Below are 26,422 nucleotides of genomic sequence, written 5' to 3' on the forward strand. Positions count from 1 at the left end.
GTACTGCAGGCTGAGTCTCACCACTTCAACGGGACTCACCCTGCAGTACCAACCCGGGCCACTGCACAGCATCCACTTCCTGCAGCAAAACATGTAGAAGTGGGACTAATCCCTTTAAGTGTGAAGAGATCGTAAGGCTGAGACTGCGTTACATTACGTTAATTGTACCCAGAGAGTCTGAATACCCCCTGGCACGAAATAGGATCTGGTGCAAAGGTGGTTCGGTGGTGTTACCATTCTAGTGTTGAAGACACCACGAAAAGGGTTTCTAGACTGTCAACCCCCGGGAGGAGGAGATGTCAGTCCAAAGAGGCCATTTTCCTAGTGTCCTTGTACTGGCTTGATGGTGGATGTGGCGATGCTCTACAACACCTATAGATAAGGTTTGAGGTGCGTCTTTAAAAGCATGACTGTTCGGCACCTCTGGTTAGTGCGTGCTGTGAGACCCTCTGCGAGTTTGGTAGTGGTCTGGGACTAGGCAGCCCAAGTAGCACACGGCTGGGTTGAGAGAGGTGTCACTCGGAGGTAGGCTGGAGAGAGACTATTTTAAGGGGAATGACACCTATGCATCATTTATGCCCCAACAAATTTAGCAATCAGATTGCTTGCCAATTCCTAGAACAAACCCAGGAGGAAAAAAGGAAGGTATCTTCAAGTGACTGTGCCAGGGAATTAGGGAACTGAAAATCAGCATCCATATAGTTCTCCTCCTCTGCAAGCGCGAACTGAGCAAATGACACCAAATACCGAGCTTCTGTTCAGCTGTACAGCAAGTGGTGCTCTTAAAGTGGCAACGTCCCAACTGGAGACCGTGAACCTAAACCATGTGTAAAGAGGACTGCACCCTGTAAAAGCCACCAGTGTTTGGAAACAGGTATAGGCGCAATGGTGACCGACACTCCTGAGGTCATCGGAGCATTATATGCAAGTAGCTGGTGCAACCATGTGAATAAAGCCAAGTGGAGCGTGCTGTCAGCCTCCTTTACTCTCAAAGTGACACAGAAAATTTGGGCAATAGCCATCAGCAATCTTGGGCACCATCTGACCATGAGACACTCATTGAAACTAATGGGACGACGGTGTGCATGTGCAGCTACAAGTACCACTCCATTTATTTGCAGCGACCACTTTATTCTTGTGATTGGTTGAGCTGCCGGCGGTCGAACCACCAATGATCAGATGGTTATCCCCTCTCCTGTGGATAGAGAGTAAACTCACTTTACCAGAATACCCCTTAAACACTGAGGTGTCTTAGCATTAAGGAGACTTCCAACTACTAGGAGTCTCAAAAAAAAAAAAAGTTATGGAAAGTTCGGAACTGAAGTGCTGACTCCAGTGATGTGACTCCCATACAGATAGTTTGGTCCCGTCCCGTCCCCCCCCCCCCCCCCCCACTGCATGCATCCCGCAGACTACATCGCCACGTGCTCATAATGGCGGGACGCACCTCAGCTCCTATAAGCTCATCAGTTTAGTTTATAGGGCTCATAGGAGCCGACAGACTCCCTTTAATATGTCACGGGTTTCACATGTGTGGTTATAGATCGGTTTTGTACTTGTAGACACCAACTGATGGAAGCAAAATCAGTTAGATAGATGCTCTTTTTACACCCGGGGGTTGGGTGATCGAGTACCCTTGAGAAAGACCCCTTTATGGGTCAATGTCATGTTATATACAGGTGCCAATAAAACTCTCCTTAGGAAAGCCGTTGGTGTCTGACGACTGATGATCACTTGCCAGGAAGATGAGGCAGCGATATCACTTGCTGGGGCGCGAGGGCACCTTCACGACAACACAAGAATGTGGCTGTGCCTTGTACTGAAGCAAGGCAATGTTCATCCAAATGCACATGGGCCTATTCGCAGTACCAGGCACAGTTAAACACTACTATGTCCTGGTGCTGGGTATGGCGGGGAAAAAACTGAAAACCAAAAAAACCCAAAAACATAAAAATAACCCACGGTCAGGGTTTTTGCGTTGGTCATAAGGATCCTTTTTTACTCTTGGGTAAAGAATTAAGTTCTGGTAACGTAATTGTTGTTCTGCAGCTCTAGTCGAACATACATGTTATTACAATGCAGGAGAATGCCCAGGAGCCGGGTCGTGTAAGCACCCAGAGACCTGCTGATACTAAAGTTTTTGTGGATTTTTCTATGGCAGTCCTAATGGCCGGTCACTACCAACAATATAACTGCCTCCCGGAGGGCTCATATGGGCTGCTGAAGTCCTCAGCATTTCGGTACAGTCTACTATAGAGGTTCAGCGGTTCCTAAAGTGAAACCTGAACATATATACAAATACATTGTACATGACACCACATGGGGGTTCTAAAAAGGCAACTAAATCAACATTCCAGTTGCTTCATTACTAAAACCATCTGTAACTTGTTGCTTACGTAGTTCCAGCTCTTGGACACACACTGATGTCAGGGCTCAGCTTGGTCTGAGAGCAAAAAATACACCAAGCATCTATACAGTTATTACTCTGAAATCCGGTAACACAACTATTAGTGTTGAGCGAATCGAGCCAGTTGGACGCTGTGGTTTGGGGTCAAACTTTTACTAAAAGGTCAGTTCGGCGTGAAGCTGAAGCAAGCTTATAGAAGAGTTCTACCTGAAGGAGGTTCTATTGGTTATTTGTGCAACACTAGGCCTGAACACTGGTGTATAACACGACGAGCCATAAAAGCCCTGTAGAACACTCACTCAGTTATATGGGGCTTTATACACCAGTTTTAGATGTTTTGGTGAACTTTAGGTTCAGGGGTTTTTTTCGGACTTTTGAAAAGCTTGCTGATCGCTAACTTTGCTGTCCATGTCCTTTGACAAGATTCCAGACATAAATTTATGATCGCTGAGTGTCTGATCGTGGGAACCCCCCACCAATCATAAAATTAGGGGTCCACTTTAATGGAGTGGTGGTCACGCATACACACTACTGCTGCATTCACTTTCTATCGGAAAGAGATTGCCGAGCATAAGCGGATCATCGGACAACCCTTTAAGTGATAGAAACAAAAATAAGCCTTTAACTCCCTAAGGCAAAACTGTCCACATCCTCAAGGAACATTTACACACTAAATAAACAAATCCTTCTGTAAAGGCCCATTTATACTGGACGAATGTCGGCCAAACGATGCCCAATACCTGCCCTGCACATACTCGCTCCCGTGCTGCTGCACAGGAGCGAGTATCACCGGCTGTCTGACAGAGCGGCCAGCAGGGGGCCGGAGGCGCTGCAGGAGAGCTCTCTCCTCGCTTTACCCTGCCCCTCTCCATTCACTTAACACAGCGGCTGCTATTTACACTGAACGTTCATCGTTCAGGATCATCGCTCTTCGTTTAAGCTGCATGAAATAGATAACGATGAGCGTTCAGTACTGAACAGCCGCTACGTTAAGTGAATGCAGAGGGGCGGGGGAGAGCGAGGAGTGAAATCTTCTGCACTGCCTCGCTCCTGCAATCCTGATGCAGTATACTGCAGTGCACAGATCAGCCCTCACCTGTCAACCAGGCCGCCAGTCAGCTGATAGGCAAGTGGGCGAATCACCTGACTGGCAACAGTGGCGCTTAGTATTGGTTGACAGGTAAGGGATGTGAGGGTTGCTTTGTGTGCTGTAGTGAGGGGCTCCTCAATGCAATGTGACAGGAGCAACAGGCCAAAATCAGCCGCAGATCCGCAGCAAAATCCGCATTAATGGTGCGGATTTTGCTGGGGAAAATCCTTAGCATTTTCACTGTGTGTGAATGCACTCTACGTATCCCAGGAGATCCTCCTCCTCACTAGTTTTATCCAGCTGCGAGAAAACAGGCTGCAGCAGCGCCCTTCTCTTTCCTGTCTTGAGAATAAGGGGGGAGGAGGGGATGGGGGTCTTCTGAGCATGTAAGTTAGCTTTGCCAGAATAGCTGAGAGTGAGCAAGGATTAATTGAGAAGAAATGCATTACAACATCAATTCATTTTAATGAGATTGCCGGAGACTCCATTCATTTCATGGCAATCCCACCAAAATAAATGAAGTGGCGGTGCACATGCTTAACTGCTGCTACATTCAAGAAAGGAGACCTTTGAGAAGCCCATTATCGAAAAAAGTTGGGGTCAAGCACCTTGAACCACAATGATCCAAAAGTTACTCCCTATCCGGAGGATAGTAGGTCACTTTAAACGTTGGCACGACCCTCTAAAGTTGTTCGAACAGTCTAGCTAAGAAACAAACATGGCGCCCTGCGCAGTCTAAGCGCTTGTGAACGGCCCAGAAGTGCTGTACATTTCCAGGCACCTAGTAGCCAGACCCACGGTAGTACTCATAGCGCTGTTGATCCGATGAGCAATCAACCTGATTACTTTATGTCTGTAGTTAATGTAAAGGCAATATCCTTCTATATGAATACCTAGCTTGGCTTTGAAGACTAACCGTGCCAACCTAGAAGAGAATGAGTTAACCGTATGCTAAATTTACTGCTAGGACCTTCCAAACTAATAAAATTAAAAAATACCTTTTATTAAATTCCTTTAAAAGAAGAACAAAACAAATACAAACAAATAAGGGGAAGATTAGGATTAAGAAGGCCACTAGTGACTAGTGACCAAACAGGTTGGAGTCGTATAATAGGACTCAACCTTAGGATAATTTTGTCCTCTTAATGACCATTACCGTGACCATCATTGCCACGTCATAGGTCATTTTTTTCTGATTTTTGTAAATTGCGGTGCACTGGAATTCTTCGCTGCATTGCATTTACATTTAGAGACAGATCATTTTGGCGACCACTGGTCCATGATTATCAGTCCTGGACTATGTGTGGCTTCCACACTTTATAAAAATTTAGCCACAACCCAACCTTTTGGTTGGAACTAGCGCATTGTAACCCCTGAGGAACCCACCAGTTGGGAGAAACGCGTTGGGTAACGCGCATTTTTGCTTTAAGAGCAAACTCCTTATGTGCAAGTCCTTCCCACTATACGACGCACATTAGGATACCAGATTTAGAGTGATTCTACTTTATTTGATCACTTTTCTGGATCTATGATCAATGTTGTACATCAATTGAGCTTCATCACATGACTCGATTTCCCATTGTTCATATTTCAGAAGTGGCGGTTGCTGTCGTTTTTTAAGGTTGAGTCCTATTATACGACTCCAACCTGTTTGGTCACTAGTCACTAGTGGCCTTCTTAATCCTAATCTTCCCCTTATTTGTTTGTATTTGTTTTGTTCTTCTTTTAAAGGAATTTAATAAAAGGTATTTTTTAATTTTATTAGTTTGGAAGGTCCTAGCAGTAAATTTCCCAAAGTTTTGACTGGGATTAGCTGCCCTTGTAAATTTGCAGTTAACCGTATGCTAGTTTAGTGTGTATAAAGGCTGTGACCAGCTCCTTGATGAAAGTCCAAGAGGCAGAGGGAGAAGAGCTCATAAAGATATCAAGACAAGCAGAATATGCAGTAAATCTGTTGAAACCAATGATAGCTGGTGCAGAGTCTACGGCATATAATAATCCCAACCTACCTCTGCTGGCAAGCTTGGTCCGGCTGTAAGAGGTCTGTGGCTGATACTGCTGCGTACTTAACTCCTGCTCTCTCAATGTCCCCAGAAGAGCCTCCGTGTCATCATGTCCGCTCTCCTGCAGGGGTTTGCTCAAACCTCGGAGAGTCTCTCCCTCACTGATCCTGTGTCCCTCCCCAGTGCAATCCTCCTCCATGCTCTCTGAATGCAACATAGATGGGTGATATCTGGGTGGCGGTGGGGCATGGGTTGCCTGATGCATACATTCTTGTGCTCGGATCTGAAGGAGATGGTGGTAGGGCTCAGAAGGGTTCTGGTAGGATATGTTGCCTGCATCTACTTGATTCAGTTGCTGGTTGAACAGTTCATTCAACTCCTGTTGTTGCTGCTGGTGCTGTTTAATAAGCTGCATGAAATCGGCAGGGGGCAAACGTGTATCCGCATGGCCCGTCAGAGAGTGCCGTGGGGAGAGCAGACCCTGAAGCATGTGCGGCAGCTGCTGGTGATGTCTGGTATATGTGCTAGGTGTAGGAGAGAGCAAAGCTTGTTGCAGAGCGGATGTGGGGTAATTCTGCTGGGGGGTTGCACTGAATGCAGCATACTGCTCTAGCTGAGGAACTTTCAAGGCTTGGGAAAAACCAGCGGCACCAGAAGGGTTGTATCCCGCACTTCCTTGGCTTGTGTATCCTGATGGGGCAGGCCTTGGCTGGTCAGGAAACACATGAGGGTGTAGATGGGTCTGGTCATAATTTGTCGAGGGAGAGTAGCGGCCCATATTCACGCTGTGGGACAAAAAAGAAAAAAACATGTCGTGGGTAAGTGTTACAATGGAATACATAAACCAAATCAGTGGTACAAAACAGCTTGATATAATATTCTGCAACACGCAAGCTTCTTCAAAAGGAAGTTTCTTTAACGCATTGGATACTTAGTAGACAACGTATGGGGAGACAAGCAGCCATGACAATCTTTCCCATGGCAAAGAGCATCTGTTTGCCCAGGGTCTTGGGAGCGGCGGCTCCAGTATTAAGGGGGCTGTTTGTGATGAGACAGATCTGGACTATGCTGAGACTTTATGAGACACAACTGAGTTAACTAGTGAGCTACAGTCCAAAGACATTGCCTGGACTGCGGACGTCACTAGAGAGTTCAAGTCTAACTATCATATTATAAAACTTCTGATGTGCCACAGTGACATATCAAAAGTTTTGATCAGTGAGAGTCCAGGTGCCGAGATCAACAATGATGACTAAAATGAAGGGACAGACGTCTTCAGCCTTTTTGGCTGTGATCAGCTCACAGATAGATGTGTGCAATGTACAAATCCATAGACCCTCGCCAATCAAAAGGACTGTCGTCACTATGACAGGTCAAGAGTTTTAAAAGGTACCCATCAAAACACTAACGACCTGTCCGTCCGTGCGCGAGTGGGTTTGTGAGGGACTTACATGCTCTGCCCCTGATCACAGGTCCTGTACGCACACGGCTGCTGTCTGGCTAGGTGTTCGTTAGTATTTCATAGATCCTACAAAACGCAGTGGGTTGGTAGTCCATCCGTAGTCTTCTGCCCAAGGATGCAGGACCTGTGATGATGTCACAGTCATGTGATAAGGGGTGAAGCATGCAACTTCCTCACTGGGAGTGAAGGACCTTTGATGACGTCACAGTCATGTAATCAGAGTCGGAGCATGTAAGTCATTCACTCGGGATGAGCGTCACACTACTGTGATCAGGGGCGGCGCATGACGGTGACATCACAGGTCCATCTCCAGTGCTGTGCTGTTTCTGATCACTGTTTGGGATGAACAAGTAGTAGTAATGCTGTGTGTGATGTGCATGTACCAGAGCTGTGTATGAAATGCATGTAGCACAGCTGTGAACCAGAAATGCTGCTACTATAATTTCCTAATAATTACTAGTCATTTTATAAGAACAATCAGTCACGCTACAAAAAGGCTCAGTGTAACCTAGGCCTAAAGTGACAGACAACCCCTTTTAATACAAGATCCACGGCTCCCAAGACCCCGGTCAGGCAGCTGATTTTCCTGGGGCAGGTTTCCGGCTGCTATTTATCTTTCCAGATTACAAAGGAAGCGCAAGTGTCTTTGCATTTTAGAACTAATGGCACTTTTACTTGGGCCAATTACAGCATTTCGATGATCTCCAATTGATATAGACACTAATTTAACTGGTCTTTACACAGGCCAATCAGGCTTTACTAGGAACAAATGATCGTTCATGCGGCCCTTCACTCCACATTAGAGAATCATCGCTGTTGGCGGCACATCCTCCCTTCAGACAGGGAAATGTGCAGCTGACCGTAATGATTTTGTCCCTGCACAAAAGCTGCGATCAGCCAATGACTGAGTATTTGCTTGATCATTGGCTGATCGGGTGCGGCATTATACAGGTGGAGAGGCAAACAAACATTTGTGTCCACTAGTCAGCCCGTGTAAAAGGGCCTTAAATAAGGTTATTCCCCTTCAGGCACCTTTTTCAAAATCAATGCATTTTTACACAAAAATAATTTTTGCACTTGGAATGGATTAAAAATGTCTGCTTCCTCCTGTGCTTGTAGTCCGACGGTCAGACTGACTGGTTCCATATCTAAGGGATGGGGGGGGGGGGTTGTTTACAGTCCACTTCCAGCAGGGATGTTACATAGTAAAGTAAACAGCCAAGAAGGTGGAAGGCAGATGAGGCAGCTTGTATTATATAACTGCAGATTATTGTTATTGTGCAATACAGCGGTGGCCGGCACTCTAGTCTGCCTGTAATTACAAGCGCTGGCCTCCTGTCAGTGATGTAAGCGAGGTCACATCATAATGAGACAACACTAGAGATGATCGAACGTGTCCGTTACGGACACTTACGCACCCGGACACCGGCTTTCCCGAACACTTCAGTGTTCGGGCGTAAATGTTCGGGGGCCGCCGGGGGGCGGGGGGCGCCGTGGCAGCGCGGGCGGCAGCAGCGGGGAACAGGGGGGAGCCCTCTCTCTCTCCCTCTCCCCCCCACTCCCCGCCGCACCCCCCCGCGCTGCCACGGCGACCGCCGAACATTTTTCGCCCGAACACGGAAGTACTCGCAAAGTTCGGTGTTCGGGCGAAAAGGGGCGGGGCCGAACATGTTCGATCATCTCTAGACAACACTAATGGATTTTCTTTCAATGCTCCTTGCTGTGTTTGTCACCACCGTTACCCTCCCCTGCTGTAGGCACCCACCCCAATCAAAATGCAGAACCTGTCAGTCTGACAGAAATTCAGTCCTCCAGCTTGTAGTGTACAGCTACACACTACAGACGCAAGAAGATCACTGTTCATTTTTTTTATTCCGATTGTAAAAATTCCTAAAAATACATTGATTAAAAGAAGAAAAAAACACACACAAGATGTTTACAGCCTTTAAGTAAAACAGTAAACAGGAATCAAATTAAATTATGATAATCAGCGTTGTATATTTTCACTGCTGTACCTGTGGACTTCAGCACTGTCAGCACTGAGTTGCTTGGACAGTGGTCGATGGGTATAACTGTTCAATGAAGCCATAAGCGATGCCCGTTGCTGCATCTGTATGTGATTGGCACAAGGATTGTGAGGAATACCCCGGGCAGCTCCTGATAAGTCAGATGGCTCCTGCACCTGGATGGTGACTTGCTGCGCTGACTGCTGCTGGTTCTGCTGCTGCTGGATGCCCATGCGTGGCAGTGTAATGCTAGGTGGAGGGGAGCCACTGTTAGACGTCTTGTAGAGAGCAGTGTGACCTGGCACCCCCTGATACTGAGTGGACGGTTGGGCTCCTGTAGGTGGAAGTAAGGTACATCAGTGAGAACCAAAAACAAGGCAATAAGTCATAATACAAGGCTCTATTCATACCTCCTCTCAAGAGATGGTGTCATTAAACGGATTGTGCAAGATACCATTTATAGTTAACCCCAATCTGCAGGACAGGCTCCGACTACTGCGGCCCTCTACTGATCCTAAGAGTAGGGGTTTTGAAGGCACAAATGAAACAAAGAACATGCATGCACATGCCACAGCTTCAATCATTTCAATGAGGGTATCGGAGATAGCTGAAGCTTGTATGGAATGAATGGAGTGGCAGCATACATGCATCATCCTTTACTCATGCTGGAACCTTCGGGACCCCTGGTTCCCAGGATCAGTGGGGGTCCAAATTGGCTGACCCCCATCGACCTGTGTATAGAATACCCCATAATGCTGGAAAAAAAAGGTGCAGCATACAACATACTTTGCTACGGTAAAATGATGTAAACCCAATGGAACTCACAGTCAACTGGCCTGTCCGGCGCTGCTGGTGTTCATCAGAACTGTTGTGACACCTCATTATTTTCTCTTTTCTCTTACTATAACAGAAAATCTCCACAACCATCCAAAAAAAAAAATGAGCTCCCCGTGGATATAAAACAAAATATCCAGCCTAGTTTTCACCAGTAGACGCAGGTGTAGAACAAACGGCTGGTTATCAAGCAGGCCACACAGACGTGTTTTGGAGTGTATAGCTCCTTCCTCGTTCCCCAGTCATGGCGAGCGCATTCTGATATTTTGGGCGGTTGTGGAGTTATTTCAGCCCAATTTACGGGTTGGCTGTTTAATGAATGCAGCAGACCCTGGATTGTCACCTATGATATTGGTTGTTGTGCCTCTTACACAATGACTTAAGGTGAGCAGGCCAATTTTTATCTGATTTTACCGGCTTGGTCTGAGTTATTATCCAAAGTAATGCTGTGCCCCATTTATATATTTCAGAAACAGAAAAGCTGACATTTTGAACCAGGTGTGTACAGAGCGTTACTATACCATGTGTCTGGAGCATGGCACTGGAAGATGGTGGGGGGCTATTGTTTGGCTGCCTGAAGAGGTGGTTGCTGGCTGGATTTGGAGGGGGGCTGGAAGGCTGGATTCGCAATCTGAAATGAGATGTAACAGGACAAGTCAATGAAGTCCATAAATCATATAAAGCTGTAAAACTCTAAGATAATCTCCTTTGGGACACACATTTCGTAGCTAACCTGAGATGCATTAATCCATAGAGCACCGTCAGATGCAATTGTGAATACGTTCTCCCCGTTTTATCACAGAAGTCATCCTGTCACTAAAGCCCTCCAAACTGCGACACGAAAATGATCAGAATAAGGCTAAGGGTGGTTTCACACAGGTGATAAAAATCACATGATTTTCGCGCGATGCGAGAGTATGCAAAGAAGCAGTGTTATGAAACCAATGATTTTCAATGGTTTCCTTCCCATCAGCGATGTTTTCACTCATGTGATGTTGTGAGAGCAAAAAATCGCGGCATGCTCTATCTTTCTGCGATGAACAATTTTTCATCTCCCATGTTTCTCTATGGAGCCTGTTTTTTTTTTTATCACATTGCAGGCACAAACTTGTGTTGAAATTTTAACATTTGAAAGTCCTATTGACTTTCGCAATATCTAAAAAAATAAAAACACGATTTTATTGCGGCTGGCAGCGATGCGAGATTATTCTAAAAAGAAAAAAAAAACATTGCTAACGCTCAAAAATCGTGGAAACAAAGGCGCAATTTTCTCGTGGTGAAATCACAATCGACCACATGGAACAAGCCTAAGAATAAACAGTTGTAACTGAGATGCACTGGAGGGTCTCGAGCGCAACTCATATCGAACAGCACATGGACACCTGTGTGCTGGCCGACATACACAGACAATGCACATTTAAGGGCACTGCATGTCCATGACAACGAGCAACAATAAGATATACCAGCAAATACATTTTTCCCCCACGAAGACCACGGGTCCATGTGGAAAAAAAAAAAATAAGAGACCATGTGTATAGTCTCATAAGGTATAATGGGGAATTGTGCTGATTGAATGGAGTTACACAGACGGCACACAGCCCTTCGCCTGTAGCCTGATGACATAGTCCCGCAGTGTGAATGCGCCCTTTACCTTTGAAGCTGGTGTGTAAGTAGAGCAGGCTGATTCTCACACGCCGGTACCACGGTGGATGACTGGAGAGGAGGAGATGGCTGTGTGGGGTGGATGCAGTCCTGAAATGAAACCAAAACAAGACCACCGAGTGTCATCTCACCAGATACATATTGTCACATAATGTAACACAACTACAAGCATTCCATCAGGCTTCAAGTATCGTTCTGTGGCAAAATGTATCCTTGTTGCCCGCAGAATCCAGCTTACATTTTATTTCGCTCACAGTGCTCAGCAAAAACAAAGTTTCACCTCTGATAGGTAACTTTAAGCAACGCGGACATTTAGTTCCGAAAGTAAGGTACAGTTCGTTCACCTCCTCTGTACTACCTCTAGTACTACCCGCTGCTAACGTAACTCCACACCAATGTAGAATGGTAATAAAGTGCGGCACCTGGATCTGATGCTGCAGGATGTGCTGCTGATGCTCATGCTGGTACATAACGTGCTGCTGCTGTGTGTGCTCCAGGGTCCTCTCATCCATGTGTATGCCATACATCTTCTGCAGCTGCTCACACTCCTAGAAAAGAGCAGAAAACTATTAATCCACCACTACTTAGGTGTATTCCCACCAGGGGAATAATGATAGAATATGCCCTCCGTTCTGATTGCCGGAACCCCTGCCCCATCGGCAGAATAAAGGAGCTGCAGCTCATTCATAGAGAACCCCTGCCCATCGGCAGAATAAAGGAGCTGCAGCTCATTCATAGAGAACCCCTGCCCATCGGCAGAATAAAGGAGCTGCAGCTCATTCATAGTTTTTCCTTGCATTGCCCTGCTTCTCTGCACTCAATCAGCGAGGTTAACAAGCTGGGCAGGTGAATTGCTGAACTCCTGTCCCTTAGACCCTTCCAGCTTCTTCTCGGTGCAGAATGTAACGACATTTGCGGAGTTAAAAAAAAATGGAAACAAATGGTGGGATATCAAACTAAAAGTTTTCAGTTTTTTTTCATAAAACATTGAAATCAATGGGGGGAGATAAAGAAAAAAAGACCAGTTTATTATACTTTAAACTCCATTTCTCTGCTCCAAAAATGGAACAGAGAGACAGAATTATAACCGACAGGCCTAACTGAAGTGTGAACGCAGCCTTCCAATCACCATGTAAGTTGGTTTTGAATCCAAGCCCCCATTTCGGCATGCACTGAGCCACTATATGATTTTGGTTGCTACCTGTCTAATTGCATCTGTTACCTGCTGTAGCTGTTTGATGCTGCTGTTGTGTTGTCCTGTTTTCTCCAGATGAGCTTTGAAGGCTTGAATCGTGGCAGCTCCATCTGAAAACCTGCGAACCGGGGAAAAGCGCTCGGCGGGAAGGTGAAGAGTGTTCGAATCTTTGTACATGGAACTGGAAAGACAAAAACGTTGCGATGTAGTAACTGTAAAGGCCATATGCATACAGTGTATTTTCCGCAGCTGAAAACATGCTGTGGACTTTGCCAAGGATTTCACCCCTTAGTTTGAAAAGGTGGAATCCACACACAATCAGCAGCATAAATTAATGTGCAACATGCGAACAGGAATTCTCAAAATCCCATTCACTTTGCTGATAACTTTTTCTATTAGAGTTATAAGTCACTTATGTCCATACATTCATCGTTGTGAGGGGGAAGGGGGGGACAGCACTATAGGGTAGAAAACATGAGACACTTCTTTGGGTCTCCGTTTCATATAGTTTCCATCCCAATCTGTCTTTTACAGTGTGTGTGCGTGTTGTCCTTGGTCAGGGTCTCACCGCTGGGCACCTGTAGATCATGGCAATGAGGATTCGGTGTTCCCCTCTCCTCCTTAGTGAAAAGCAGCTTGAATAGAGAGGTGGCGGAGAATGCTCTTCCATTATTTCAATGGGCTGCCAGAGATGGTTGATTGTTTGCAATCGTCCATCTCTGGCAGTTCATAGGATTGAATGGAATGGCAACTCATAAGCTCAGCTGTCAGCCCCATCCAAGTTCCATCTCACTGCTGGGATAGCAATGAGGAAGATAAGGGGACACAAGGCCCTCATTCTCAGGATCGGTGGGGACTAAGGATGAGCGAGTATACTCGCTAAAGCACTACTCGTCTGAGTAATTTGCTTTATCCGAGTATCTCTCTGCTCGTCCTTAAAGATTCGGGTGCCGGCACGGAGCAGGGAGCTGCTGGGGAGAGCGGGGAGGAACGGAGGAGAGATCTTTCTCTCCTTCTCTCCCGCCCGCTCTCCCCTGCTCCCCGCCGCGACTCACCTGTCAGCCGCAGCGGTCCCCAAATCTTTATGGACGAGCAGAGAGATATTAGTCTAAGGCACATTATTCGAACGAGTAGTGCCTTAGCGAGTATACTCGCTCATCCTTAGTGGGGACCCATGAGGCGAGACCACTGATCAGAGTTTTATCATCTATGTATGTGATACTAAAAGTCTATTCTGTGAATTGCCCTTTAACTTGCAGCTCTGATAGCAATGAAGAAATATTACATTTTTAGCAGAGAATTTTGAACATATTTAACATAATTTTGTTTTTAAGTGGACGCTCACGTTTAACCTTCTAAGACCCTCTCGTTCAATAGGCAGCATGTCTAGACAGCGCTGATTGCAGATGTCATCTAGATCTAGCCCCATGTACTGTGACATGATATACACCTGTAACATACATACTAAAATGCCGCTCAATAGTAACCTGCCGGCGCATGACGGACGGCATTTAGTTTGCTCTAAGGTGGCAGTACAATCGGCAGGCAGCATTTTATAGCATATGTCGCTGAGTGAAAGGGAAAGCTGAAAGGCATATCATTCCAGTTCCATGAATTATGCAAGATTACCAGTCAGCTCAATTCCCAGAGAAAACAAAGAATCCCCAATCTATGAGCTCCAGCGTGGCAATCAGTGGGTGTTGGGCAAAGATTACATGCTCACACATAGATTGACAGGTCATCGGTTGTGAGGGCACCTTTGGACTTCCTTCTCAAGAAAACACAGAACTACTTACATAGAAAGAGTTTGTAAAGTGGAAGACGACAGAAAACAAAACAGTCCAGCTTATTATTCTGTAATGTTGATGCAGACGTAGCATTAATCACCAATTAAGACTCAGACTATTAAAGGGGTTGACAAGGGACCAGGCCTAGCAGAGTTGGAACCACCACTTCCAGCCCAGTTTCGACAACAGGTTACATTGTATTGCCCTTCTATTTCTGATTATGTCATCTTAAGGCAGCTGGCTGCTTGTCTCACTTCAATAACTAAGCCAGCCCCTTCCCCTGTCTGCACATCGGCCCTGACAGTGAAGGGAACGGATTCAGTGAAGTGAGCCGAACAGCCAATACTCTGCAACAACATGACAAGCAACAGAAGGGCCAGATCATGTGACCCGGTGTTGGAACCAAATCAGAAGCGGAGGTTCCAATACCAATGGGCTGGATAAAAGTTATAGAACGTACAAGAAGCTTGTATTTAGGAAGAAGCAAGAACAAAAACTAAATAACAAAAAGATTTCAGATTTTATCAGATACTAGCTTCACGCGGGTGTATTTAGTGTGACTGTTTGCGGTTTGTGGCTAAAAATGTCATTTAGTGCTGCCATGAATCCAATAAATTACAGTCTGTTCATGGCGAAGAAAGAAATACATCTGGTTGTCCGGTTACTGGAGAACCCAACACCAACAGGATCCCCTGTATTAAAATAAAATGACCTATACTTAAGTCTCCGAGGCCACTAGGATCCAGTGCTGCAGCCCTGCTGTGGTCCCGGTGATTACTGTGACAGATTATGTCACAGAAAATTAGGGGACAGCTGCAGCCAAGAAGAGGCTGCAGCATTATGCATCAATGCTCACATCCTGAGTGTCATGATGCCTCTCACTGGCTGCAGCGGTCACCTGGTTTCCTGACACATCATCTGTCATAATAATTACTGGGACCACAGCGGGGCTTCAGCACTGGATTCTAGCGTCAAAGGGATAAGTATAGTGAACTTTATTATTTAAATACAGGGTAACCTATTGAAGCAAGGCTGTCCATTAACTACACAACACCTTTAACATTGGCATTGGTATTCCAATTTTTTGTAAATATGTCAGGAACGGTAGGCCCTAGAGAGCTGAAATCCAGTGTAAAATCTTCGGGTACCCCATCTACAAATTTGTGCAGCTTGGTCTAGTCGTTATGTCAAGAGAAATACATTCGTATAGTATAATATATATATCTCTGAGTAAGAATATGAAGACGTTAGTTTGGTCATCCATCAGCACCATACTCACCGATGCTGGTCAGGTATCAGGTGTGGAGGCCACACTCTGTTCCGAAAAGCCGCCTGCCCCAACTGGCGCTGTAATTCTGGGGGGATTTCTGCGGTAGGACATGTCATTGCCAATGTGTGTCTCTTGGAGCGGTTGGCAAGATACCTTAAATTATGATAGTGAGAACATTACAACGATATTTCTGGATAATGAATAACGAGATACAACACATTGTGCTGAAGAGGAAAGGTTTTACATTCACTATATAGGATAAAGTGACATGAAAACTATCTATACACCTGCTATGCAGATGACTACAATGTATGCTAGTCTGTAAGAAGCCATTGCAGGCTGTGGGGACTTGCACTGTTTAAAAAGGACCTGTTATGTCTTTATGTCAGTGGGACCGGCTGTATGACCTTACAGCTTCAGCCCCAATGACTCCAACAATGTCTTTATACTAACTCCTGAACTGGCTCTTCTTGATTTGAATTTCGGAGCTTTGTAGACTTGAATGAGCTGTGGGGACCCCCATACAGAATAAGCCCACTCTCACACTAGCTGTTTTTTCAGCATTTCAAACAACGTGCTGAACGCTGTAAAATGCCTCCATTGATTTCATTGGGGCTTCTCAGACGAGTGTTCGAGCACAGAGTTTGTAATGCCGTGATTTTCAAATGCCGTTTGCTCTATTTTAGTGCGTTTCAGCGATTTTTAAATGCACCTCATCACCCATTGCAATGATGGGGTACGTTAAAACAAGCTGTTGAACGCATTTGAAAATGCTGTAAAATGCCTTGTTTTTAAGACGCCTGTGTGAGAGCAGCCTGAAGCATCAAAATTGATCTTTAGACAAGTCTGAAAATCACTGGGCGACTAATAACACAGCAACACAGGGTCACTTGTAACAACTGTGATTTCCTTAAAAAGTTGGATGTCCAGCAACGGAAATGTTACCTCTGCACGGCCTCCTGATCAGGTTCCCCATCTGAGCTTTCCTCATCTACAGGGGTAACTGCAGGTACAGCCTAAAGTAAAGCAACCAAAAATAGTTAGAGTCATCACAGGTATCATATTCATAGCAAAGATCCAGTAATGTTAATAGCCATTTTAACCCTTTGCCATCCAATTTTGGATTCAGCGTTTCCTACTGGGCTTTCACTTTCTGCCATTATACAATGGCGCCATCTGCTGGCTAGAGCCAGTACTGTGGTAGTGGACATGCTGGAGAGGCCCCCGACAATAATACAGTAATATACAGTAAGAGTATCCTGCCGGACGTCTACCGACATTAGAGTTGTACAGCCTTCAATCAGAATGTCTTCAGACATCAGACAGTGGATTGGAAAGGGTTAAAATATAACTTGCAGTGTTTATAGCATAAAAAAATACCCTTTTCCTAACCTTTTGCTTCCAAGTGCTGCAGCTAATATGTCCCCTCTGGCAGCTGACAATACAGTCCCTTCACAGTTCTACAATCCTGACAAGGAGTAGTCTTCCCAGCTACACCCCTGAAAGCTATATAGACTGTCCTAGGCAGAGATACAGCTGTGGGGAGAGTGACTGAGCATGTGCGTCCTCCAGCACTCAGTGCACTAGGTGGACGTGCACAATGCTATACAGTGAACACTAGGAGGCAGTCTTACAAGTTCAGACTGATCCTGGGTTTGCCCTCAGTGGACCCCAACCCACCCCATGCTAATGACTGCTTGAGCTCCCTTCTGCTTGTGACACCATACATCCCAAGCAAAAGGGAGCTGCAAGCCAAGTACACTGGGAAGTCAAAGCAAAACATGCATGTTTAACACTTGAATGTTTTAGTAGATTTCACTATCCTGCACTGAAAGCTGCAAAATTCACAGCGAAAAGAACAAGAATTAACATGCTTTAAAAATTCTGCACAGCAGGTCATCCGTCATGCAGGGAAAAAACGCAATTCATCCGCATTGCTGGAACCGTATCAAACCGCAGATGATCCATGCGCACGGAAAAAGTACAAACTTCCAGTATTGGTGGATATTTGTCTAGTGCCAACATTTTCCAAAGTGCAACCCAGAGTCACGTTATATCCCCCTCATCAATATTACTCATATTAGTAATCATATACTCACAGTCGTCATTGTAACCAACGGCGAAGGCCCTCGTGGCCTCTTCAGGAACTGTTGAGCATGTAACTGAATATTAGCCCCTCCGTCAGATGCCCTGCGTCCAAGAGGTCCCATGCCATTCAGGAGCTGAAGTGTGGGTGGCTGTAACAGGGACTGCTCCTACAAGAAAAATGAAATGCATAAAAAGCCACTAAATAAATAAGCCACAAAACTGTAACAATAAAACCTACAGCTCGCTCCACAACAAACAAGCCCTACTTCGGTGATGTCAAAAGGAAGAACAAAAAAAGTTAGGGCTTTATAAAAGTGGAGATGAAAAATCCCAAACAAGAACAGATAAAGTTGTTGCACCTTTAAGAGGTTACGGTCCTGTAAGTATTCTCAAGTGAGACAACTATTGCTTCTCAGCACTAACGCACAGCGCCACCTTGTGGTCAAATAATCTAGGACCCAACCAAAAACTGCATTCAGTTTGCCACAGGAATCAATGACTGCTATTTACAGTAGGAAGTATTAAACATCTAAATACGTCTGCACGGGATATGTGACAAATATAACCTGACAAGCCGAGACTGGAAGCGTAACACGCAAGTGTGGGAATGCGGTGGGTAACGGTCAACATCATGCATCAAGGTAATGTTCCCGATTTAACAAAATCCACATTCAAAACTTACGTCAATGCACAAGTGGGGTTACGGACTACACTCCAGGGCAACAAGAAAAAACATAGGGCTTCAGTGTCTTTAACCCTTTAACATTATCTGACTTACATGCATGTTGGATTCATGCACCTTTTGTATGGAGTGGGCACGGGTACCAAACCAGCTCCCCACACGGCGAGCATCAGCTGTCTGACAGCCAACACCTGTCTATTAACCATTTACATGTACTGTCAATACTGATGGTCACCTCATCTCCAGATGGCTGATTCCTCTGCTTCCTGTGAGGTTACATACATTGTTGGCAGTCGTCTTCCTGCCAGCCAATGTACATAACATCACAGCTCACAGTCCAGCAGGGGGAGTGACGATCTACTTCATTGATTGCTCATGCGAGCTGTCTCTGCAATAGATCAGCATTCCTTCCTAGGCAGTGAACTCTACAGCACAGGGACATGACCTTCACTGACCCGGACGGAAGGAATGTGAGGAAGGAAACTAACGGAGTAGAAATAAACGAGTACAGATTTTTATTTTTTTTTTAATGACAACACCCTTTACCAACGGTAAACAAAAAGTGAGCGATTATTTCACATTCACATTGAACGATGATCGCTCAAATTATATTGTTTGAACTAATTTAGAGCGATAATCGTTACGTATAATAAGGGCCATAACAGGAGAGTCATTACCAGGATTATTTTTATAGACTCCTTGTAAAAGAAGTCGAGAAGGGAAAAGGAGTTGGTCCCATTTAAAGAATCTTTTTTATATGAGGATTGATTGGCAATCAAAACCCCCAGGCATCAGACGTTATTGCGAGTGGAAGAGGGGGGTGGATACATTTGTATGTAGCAAAACTTCTGATGCTCCACTGACAGAACTTTAACTACAGAAAAACAAATATTCCAAGAGTTTAATTAGAGAACATTGTGAGCCTCACAGCACAGACTTCCTGCTACATCTTGTAATCTGGTTGGCTGTAATATAGGATTGCAGAAACCGCAGTGATCACAAGGGCGAGAGAATGCCTGGAACCAATGGAGCAAGACTATTCTCACCAGTTCAAAACATATCGATCCCAGCTACAAGCTACGATAAAAAGTGTAAATCTCCCTTATGAGCTGCAATTAGACAAAAATCTGGATATAAATGTGTGTCTAGCAGGCGAGGTCAGTGTGCAAATCTACATTGAATGGTCACTTTAGCAACCCATGACCCCGGAGTGCAGCATTAACCCTTTGCAATCCAATTTTGGATTCAGGGGGCTCTCTCTGCCATTTTACAATGGTGCCATCTGCTGGCCAGAGCCAGTACTGCAGTATGTGCCATGCCAGAGAGGCCTCCGACCATAGAGTGGCCAGTAATATACAGTAAGAATACCCTGCTGGACGTCTTCCGACATTGGAAGCTGTATAGGCTTTAATCAGAATGTCGTCAGATAGTGGATTGGAAAGGGTTAAAGTGTCAAGTTTTCTGTGAATCAGTTTCAGTGCGACTCCACATTTAGAATAGGTGAATCCATCCAGTATGAAAAGCTGCAAACAACTGACTTGCTGCCAATTCCAAACCTCTGCAGATTTTTTTACGCCGCGTGGATAAGACGGGTTGACATCTCATCCATGCAGCTGGTACTGTAAATGCTACTGAAGATTTGTGCAGGAATTTCACATGGAAAATCAGCAGCATTTAAGCCACATGGGAACACCCTTGTGACAGGAAATCGTAACTACATACCTTATACTCAAGGTGGCCACTGGGTGGCATGTTTTGCATTGGTAGTAGCGGGTGAAGTGTGTTTGTGTTTTGTGCCACCGGAAGGAATGGAGTCTGTGGAGTGACTCTTGGGAATCCAGGAATGATCTTCTGCAGCTCCTCTGCCCCCTCATTACTGGAAAAAAAAAAAAAAAGATATATATCTCTAGCCAAACAAACACTAGAAATTTAGCAAAAAGCAAATTCGACTTATACATCTATGTGTTTGCCCTACAAATAACTAAATCTGTCCATACATGCCAGATAGCTGTCGGACAAATGAGCAGCCATTTCTCCCAAATACACCGCACACGTCTATACTCAGCCAATGGTGCATTTGTTGTGGATGATGAAAGTAAGGTGATTAAACAACCCTGGTGACCGCTTATCTCCACTTATATGGTTGAAAACCATCTTGTGGGTGAGTCAAGCAGCCCCATACACATTAGATCGGCAGGGTTCATCCAGCATTAATCTAATGTGTATATCCAGTCACATCAAAGACCCCGAACAATGGCGAGACTTGATCTCCCCAAACGTTCTAAATCCTTGTGACTGTAATGGGGTGGTAACTAGAACCCAAGACGGTGACTTACTGTGTGTCTGGCACTCCCACTGTGTGTCTCCTCATTGACAGGTAGCGGGCCAAAGCTTCAGGTGAAGGTTCCTCTCCTTCATCACTGTCCAGGTTCATGGTGCCATTAGTCTAAAAGCCAACATAGAAGATTTACATTGAATACAGGCAGCATTCAGAAATCTACTGCAAAAAGTTACAATAATGCAAATAAATGGTAACGTGATGAACTGAAACAATCAGAAACAAACGTGGCTCCATTATATCTGAGAATGTCCAATAAGTTTGCAGGGTAACAACTTTTCTAATCCACTTTTACTCCGTACAAAATGTTATATGGCCGAGGCATTGCGGCGTGCCACTAATCACTGGCTGCAAAATATTTAAGGTTACATACAACACACATTGCAAAAAATACATAAGTAGCCATAGGGTTAATGCCCATGGGCTTTTCAGTAAACCACTACGGGTATGTGCCGGCAGAGGCCACGCATGGGCCGCAAGTGTATTGCACATACCCGCATATCACACGCACATGGTCATGCACAGTCATTTTTTTTCCTTTATTCCCCTCTGTTTTATAGCGGGGTTGCGTATGAACCGCCGCCCATACAAAAATATAGGGCTCACGCTGTGTGGTGCGCCGAGAAATAGAGCACGCTGCGATCTATTTCTTGTGCGTATCTACACGCTCATGTTGATAGATCAATGAAAGTCACTGACTCCATACACCATATATGAAGGGGCCATGCATCGCATGTGTATTACGCGATGAAAAAGAAACGCCCGTGGACATGTGGCCAAAGCTCAGGGCAGCTTGCAAATTAAGTGGTGAGGGACTGTTGATCATTAATGGCCACCGAGGATGCAGGTTCGTGCTGTTTGCTAATGAATTAAGTGTTCACTAGATGTTTGCTGGTAATGGCTACACGGTTTTATGCAAACCACACGACCATTAACAACCTACAGTTAGGAAACACAATGCAAGAGGCTACATTGCTGTCGCCAGCCAACCATGTGACGACTGCTACTTGGGACCATGCTCTCCAACTATACAACCACTGACAATCATGATGCACTTAACCCTTAATTTATTTGCGAGCCGCACTGACTTAGGGCTCCTGTCTACGGACGATTTTGCATTGCGTTACCCGCAATGATAATCCAGCCGCGAGTAGCGTAGTGCACGCTTTCCATAGCGTTGCTATAGAAAGCTCAGCCACCTGTCCCCCCTAGCATGCTGCGATTCTCCACTGTGAGCCTCTGTATCAGATAGGCTCACCGCAGAGAACTGTCAGTACTCTCCCCTGCTCCCTGGTATCAGATATTCCTCCTCATCCGTGGACAGGGGAGCTCAAGAGCTTTTGGCGGCAGGGCAGTCACATCCCGGAAGCGTGGCGGCTTCACAGCTGCCACAGCCCGGCCCCATGCCCTGAGACATTTGCCATTTACCATACTTACCTCAACTATTTGATTTTCTGGATTGATGAGTTGAACCTGCGGCACATTCATACTGATGGCACTACCCGCTGCATCAGCCTGCAAGAGAACCAGAGAGATCAGAAGAAATCAGTGCAGATACAACATATGGTTATACTATGAGGATGAGACAAACACCCAACACCAAGGCTCATCATATGGAGTCGGACCTCTACATGTAATCTACTCACTTTATCATGAGAAGTCATGCGGCTTCCTAAAACACTTTGCCATACATCTTACTATTACGACCTGGGCTTGGCATCAGTGAACAGAAACAATTCATAGTCTGCAGCTCAATCAGTGCTGCTCACAGATTTCATAACCCCTAACGTAATGTGCATCTCTGGGAAAAGCTGGCTTTTAGAAAGATTTTCCGTTTTTTGGTAGCAGATTTCGCACCAAAATCGTTGTCCTTTTAGCATCCCACTGAATGCGATGGAAAACCAAGCGGCAGCTCCTACGGCATGGATCTACATCATAGAGAAAACCCCCACAATTGACGTATCACTGCTTGCCACGGCTTTTGTGTCACGTGGCCGCACATGGATTTGCCTCAAGGAAAGGGGTTAAATCCACCCTCAGATCTGCATGGAAATCTGTGGCAGCATTCTGAGGGTAGAGCCGTAGATTACTGCAGCATAATATGGGGCAGATCCACGTAAGAAAAAAAGTCAAACACAGATTTACGGCATTCGAATTCCGTGTCAACAGGTTGCAAAAGTGCGGTTCTGCTTTTGAATGGAGTCATATACATGAGCGATTGTTTCCCGCATCACACTGCAGGGGGGAAAAAAAAAACGCAGCATGTCCCATCTTTGGGTCTTCCCTCGGAACGCATCACCCCTTGTTTTCAAACCAAACCACATCGCAGAGCGTGCAAAGTGCATGCGAGTACGATGTGAGGTTTCTTATTGCAAACAATGGGAAACACTCGCCGCTTGGTCCTGGGCTTTAAACCTGCGCTCTGGTAAATTCACAGCGCGGGTTTAAAGCCCCTGCAGTCTAGCAGGACCAGGACCAGTGCTTAGCTGTCTACCGACAGCCAGGCTCCTACTTCAACAGCCGAGAGTGGATAAACCTCCATTATCAATTGTTTAACCCCTTACATTCCACAATCAATAGCGTTTACAGCATGTAAGCGGGTGACGGGGGCTCCCCATGACTCATTGGCACCCAGCGATGTGTCCGCGAGGTGCGGATAGGTCTCCATGGCTCAATGCCTCTGTATCTGCAAGCTATCTCAGATTATCATGTCCCACCTCCGGTAGAGTCTGACGCCCTATGCATGGTACACTGCATTATAGAAGTAATGCAGTTCACTCTGCTAGTGTGATCTAACAATTTAACTTTTTTTTTTGTCCTTAGAGGGACTTAAAAATACATTTAAAAATATAAAATAAAATGACCCAAACAAATAGAAAATCACCAAAACCATCACATAAGCGCACGCTGTGTGGCAGATTTGGTGCATCTTGCCAGGATTGTTAGACACTTCTCTACTCCTTACGATACCTCGTTTGGCGTACCTTAAGGCCCATTTACACGGAGCGATGATTGCTCAAAAAATAAATAAACAATCGCTAAAAAGCGATTGTTTGAGTGATAATCGTTGCGCCTAAACGCGCAGCCATTGTGCACTTTTCGGGCACTGCTAAGCTGATCGTTAAGTTCAGCCCAACCTAAAAATCATTGTGCGGTCTTTATCAGCAGTTCTCCGCGGGTAGTTCTGATAGCATGGTTTCCCATCAGAGAACAAAGGTTCTGAATGCAGATAAGAGCCCTCGGGCTATTAACTGCTTTCAGCTGAGGCTTTATTTGCACACTGAATTGCTCTTTAGTACCTGAGTAGCTACTTAAAAGTTTATGCAAAATGAACGCTCAAAGCTGTCGTTTGAGTGATCTTTGAGCGATCATCGCTCCGTGTAAATGGGCCTTTACAGTAACATTTGCAACCCAAATTATGGCCGATGGAATCAGTAAATCTAGTGAACAGACCCCTCTGCTAGACATACTGTAGAATGGTTATGGTGCCTAAAACACATACACTTGGCACAATTTGTGGGAGAGAATGACAAAGCAGAGACTAACCTGTATGGGTGAAGCAGTGTAAGACAGCGGGCGAGGGGCGCTGGGAGGAGTCGGGAGGCGCAAAGTTTTGTGTCTTTTTAGCCGCTCACACAGTAAACTGTAGATAGCACTGTAGTTGTCATAGGCGTCTGTTCTGAGAGACTGCATAGAAAACACATGATGAGGCGGAGAAGGGAAGTCCAGATAGGGATGTGTCTGATAGAACATAAGCGGGGATCAGCAGAGAGGAGTATGTTACCTGCAGCGTGCGGTCCTTGTCCAGGCCCATCTCCCCCATGGTATGCAGGACTTGCTCATTTATAGGCTCCCTCTGCCGCTCCAGTTTTACATGCTGGCATTCTGCTATTAGCTGCAACAGAAGAGGTTCCCACATCAGCAACACGTTTAATATCGGACAGCGCGATAAGCCCCAGAAACAGCTCTAAAACCACATGGACCCACTTAGGGTAGATGTGTCACCTATATTACTAATCAAAACCAGATAGGGACACTTTTCCCATTTTTTAAGCTGTTATTTTCTGAATTGCAGATGTTTTGATTCTCTTGTCCTTACATGACTACGGGGCGGCCATCTTTCCTGAGCCAGTCATCAGCATGTAAGCCTAAGGCACACAACCATATATTCCGTCCGTGCTATCAGAGTCTACAACTGAGTAGACTGGGTGCACAGGGTCATAGAAATCAGAGTACCAAATCACACATCCGTTTGTACATGGACACACAGATCGTGCAATGCAGTATGCGCCATTCTGATCCGATTTGCAGATGAAACACACCTATTAAGCTAATGAGGATGCAAAAAAACCGGACAGCGCAGTTTATTTTCTGCAGATGTGAAAAACAGGTGACATACTGTAGTAAAGAAAAAAAGACAAGGCTCACATATGGACGCTATGCGGTACTGCATTCAGATGGAGAGTCCGCCTTTTGGGAACATAACACGGATGAGTTTGTGTGCTTTAGATCTAAAATACATGCTTTACAGCACAGCTCAGGGGCCATAGACACAACGGACAGCAACTGACCCTATCAGTGTGTTGCGGGCATGCTCTGAGCTGTGCAGGGAGGGGGGAGGAGGTGCGCTGTGACTATTACCTAATTTATAGTTGATATAAAAAGTTGATTTGTACAATAGCTTATTTTCTAATAACATGTCCCTTTAAAAAGGTTGCCTGAAGATTAAATTTCTGTTCCTGAACTGCAGCACATTCCCTATCCTAAACAACCCCTTGAAGCAGACATAAGACAAGAGAACGTTATGGCCAAGGGCACACCATTGGATTACTAAATACACTATCTGCTTTCTTTTTTTGACTTCTTAGTGCAAGCACTTGACAACAAACCGTATAGACAAGACCAAAAGCACCCAATATATATATTTGCTCACCCTTTCAAACTCGAGATCCTGCTCTCCCTGACACATCCATTTGTGTTTACAGATCTGCTCCATTGACAGGCGCTTACTAGGTTCCAGAATCAGCATGTGTCTTATGAGATGTTCACATTCTGTAAGAAAGACCGCTGGTTACCATCACCGCGCACAGCGTAAGGCTTCCTGTACTTCAACTCACAGTCATGTTATACTGATGCGGTCACCGGCCCTTTCACAATTGGAAATTAGATCCATGTGAACCACACTTCTAGGCCTCCCCCCACACAGGCGTTTGCAAAAACGAAAAATGCTACATTTATTACTGCCGTTTCAGCAGCGCTGGCATGCGATATGCCAGCATTTTAAGCACAGCTGAAATCGCAGCCATGGATGCTGGAAAAAATAAATCCTCACCTAGCTGCTGCTGTCTGATCCCTGCCGCTGCTCTCCAGAGCTCCCGGCACTTGTCAAGCCGACAGAGGATATCTTTTGCTAGTGACGGTGATTGAAATCCCCCACCTCCAGCAAGAGATTACTCCGATTGGCTGAGCCCCTCTGAGTGTCAGCTGGCTCTGCCAATCACAGCCATGCATCCGGCCCTGGCTGTTATTGTTGGAGCCAGCTGACACTCAGAGGCACTCAGCCAATCAGAGCAATCTCTTGCTGGAGGGGGGAATTTA

The 26,422-nt window shown here is 45.5% G+C and overlaps 1 protein-coding gene across 1 annotated transcript in view; it reads right to left on the minus strand.

The window, feature by feature from the left end:
* Nucleotides 1-26,422, minus strand: part of SIK3 (SIK family kinase 3) — a 125,648-nt gene that overhangs the window by 12,886 nt on the left and 86,340 nt on the right. The window contains exons 7-21 of the mRNA XM_066606998.1: nt 25,758-25,876; nt 24,609-24,719; nt 24,371-24,511; nt 22,262-22,339; nt 20,823-20,932; nt 20,209-20,362; nt 17,816-17,971; nt 16,662-16,732; nt 15,726-15,869; nt 12,687-12,840; nt 11,887-12,012; nt 11,454-11,554; nt 10,324-10,433; nt 8,978-9,302; nt 5,507-6,285 (exon numbers count right to left, since the gene is read on the minus strand). Of these exons, the coding sequence (XP_066463095.1) occupies nt 5,507-6,285; nt 8,978-9,302; nt 10,324-10,433; nt 11,454-11,554; nt 11,887-12,012; nt 12,687-12,840; nt 15,726-15,869; nt 16,662-16,732; nt 17,816-17,971; nt 20,209-20,362; nt 20,823-20,932; nt 22,262-22,339; nt 24,371-24,511; nt 24,609-24,719; nt 25,758-25,876 (2,679 nt within the window). The remainder of the gene's footprint in view (nt 1-5,506; nt 6,286-8,977; nt 9,303-10,323; nt 10,434-11,453; nt 11,555-11,886; nt 12,013-12,686; nt 12,841-15,725; nt 15,870-16,661; nt 16,733-17,815; nt 17,972-20,208; nt 20,363-20,822; nt 20,933-22,261; nt 22,340-24,370; nt 24,512-24,608; nt 24,720-25,757; nt 25,877-26,422) is intronic.

The sequence above is a fragment of the Eleutherodactylus coqui genome, chromosome 6, assembly GCF_035609145.1.
Source record: "Eleutherodactylus coqui strain aEleCoq1 chromosome 6, aEleCoq1.hap1, whole genome shotgun sequence".
Classification (NCBI taxonomy): domain Eukaryota; kingdom Metazoa; phylum Chordata; class Amphibia; order Anura; family Eleutherodactylidae; genus Eleutherodactylus; species Eleutherodactylus coqui.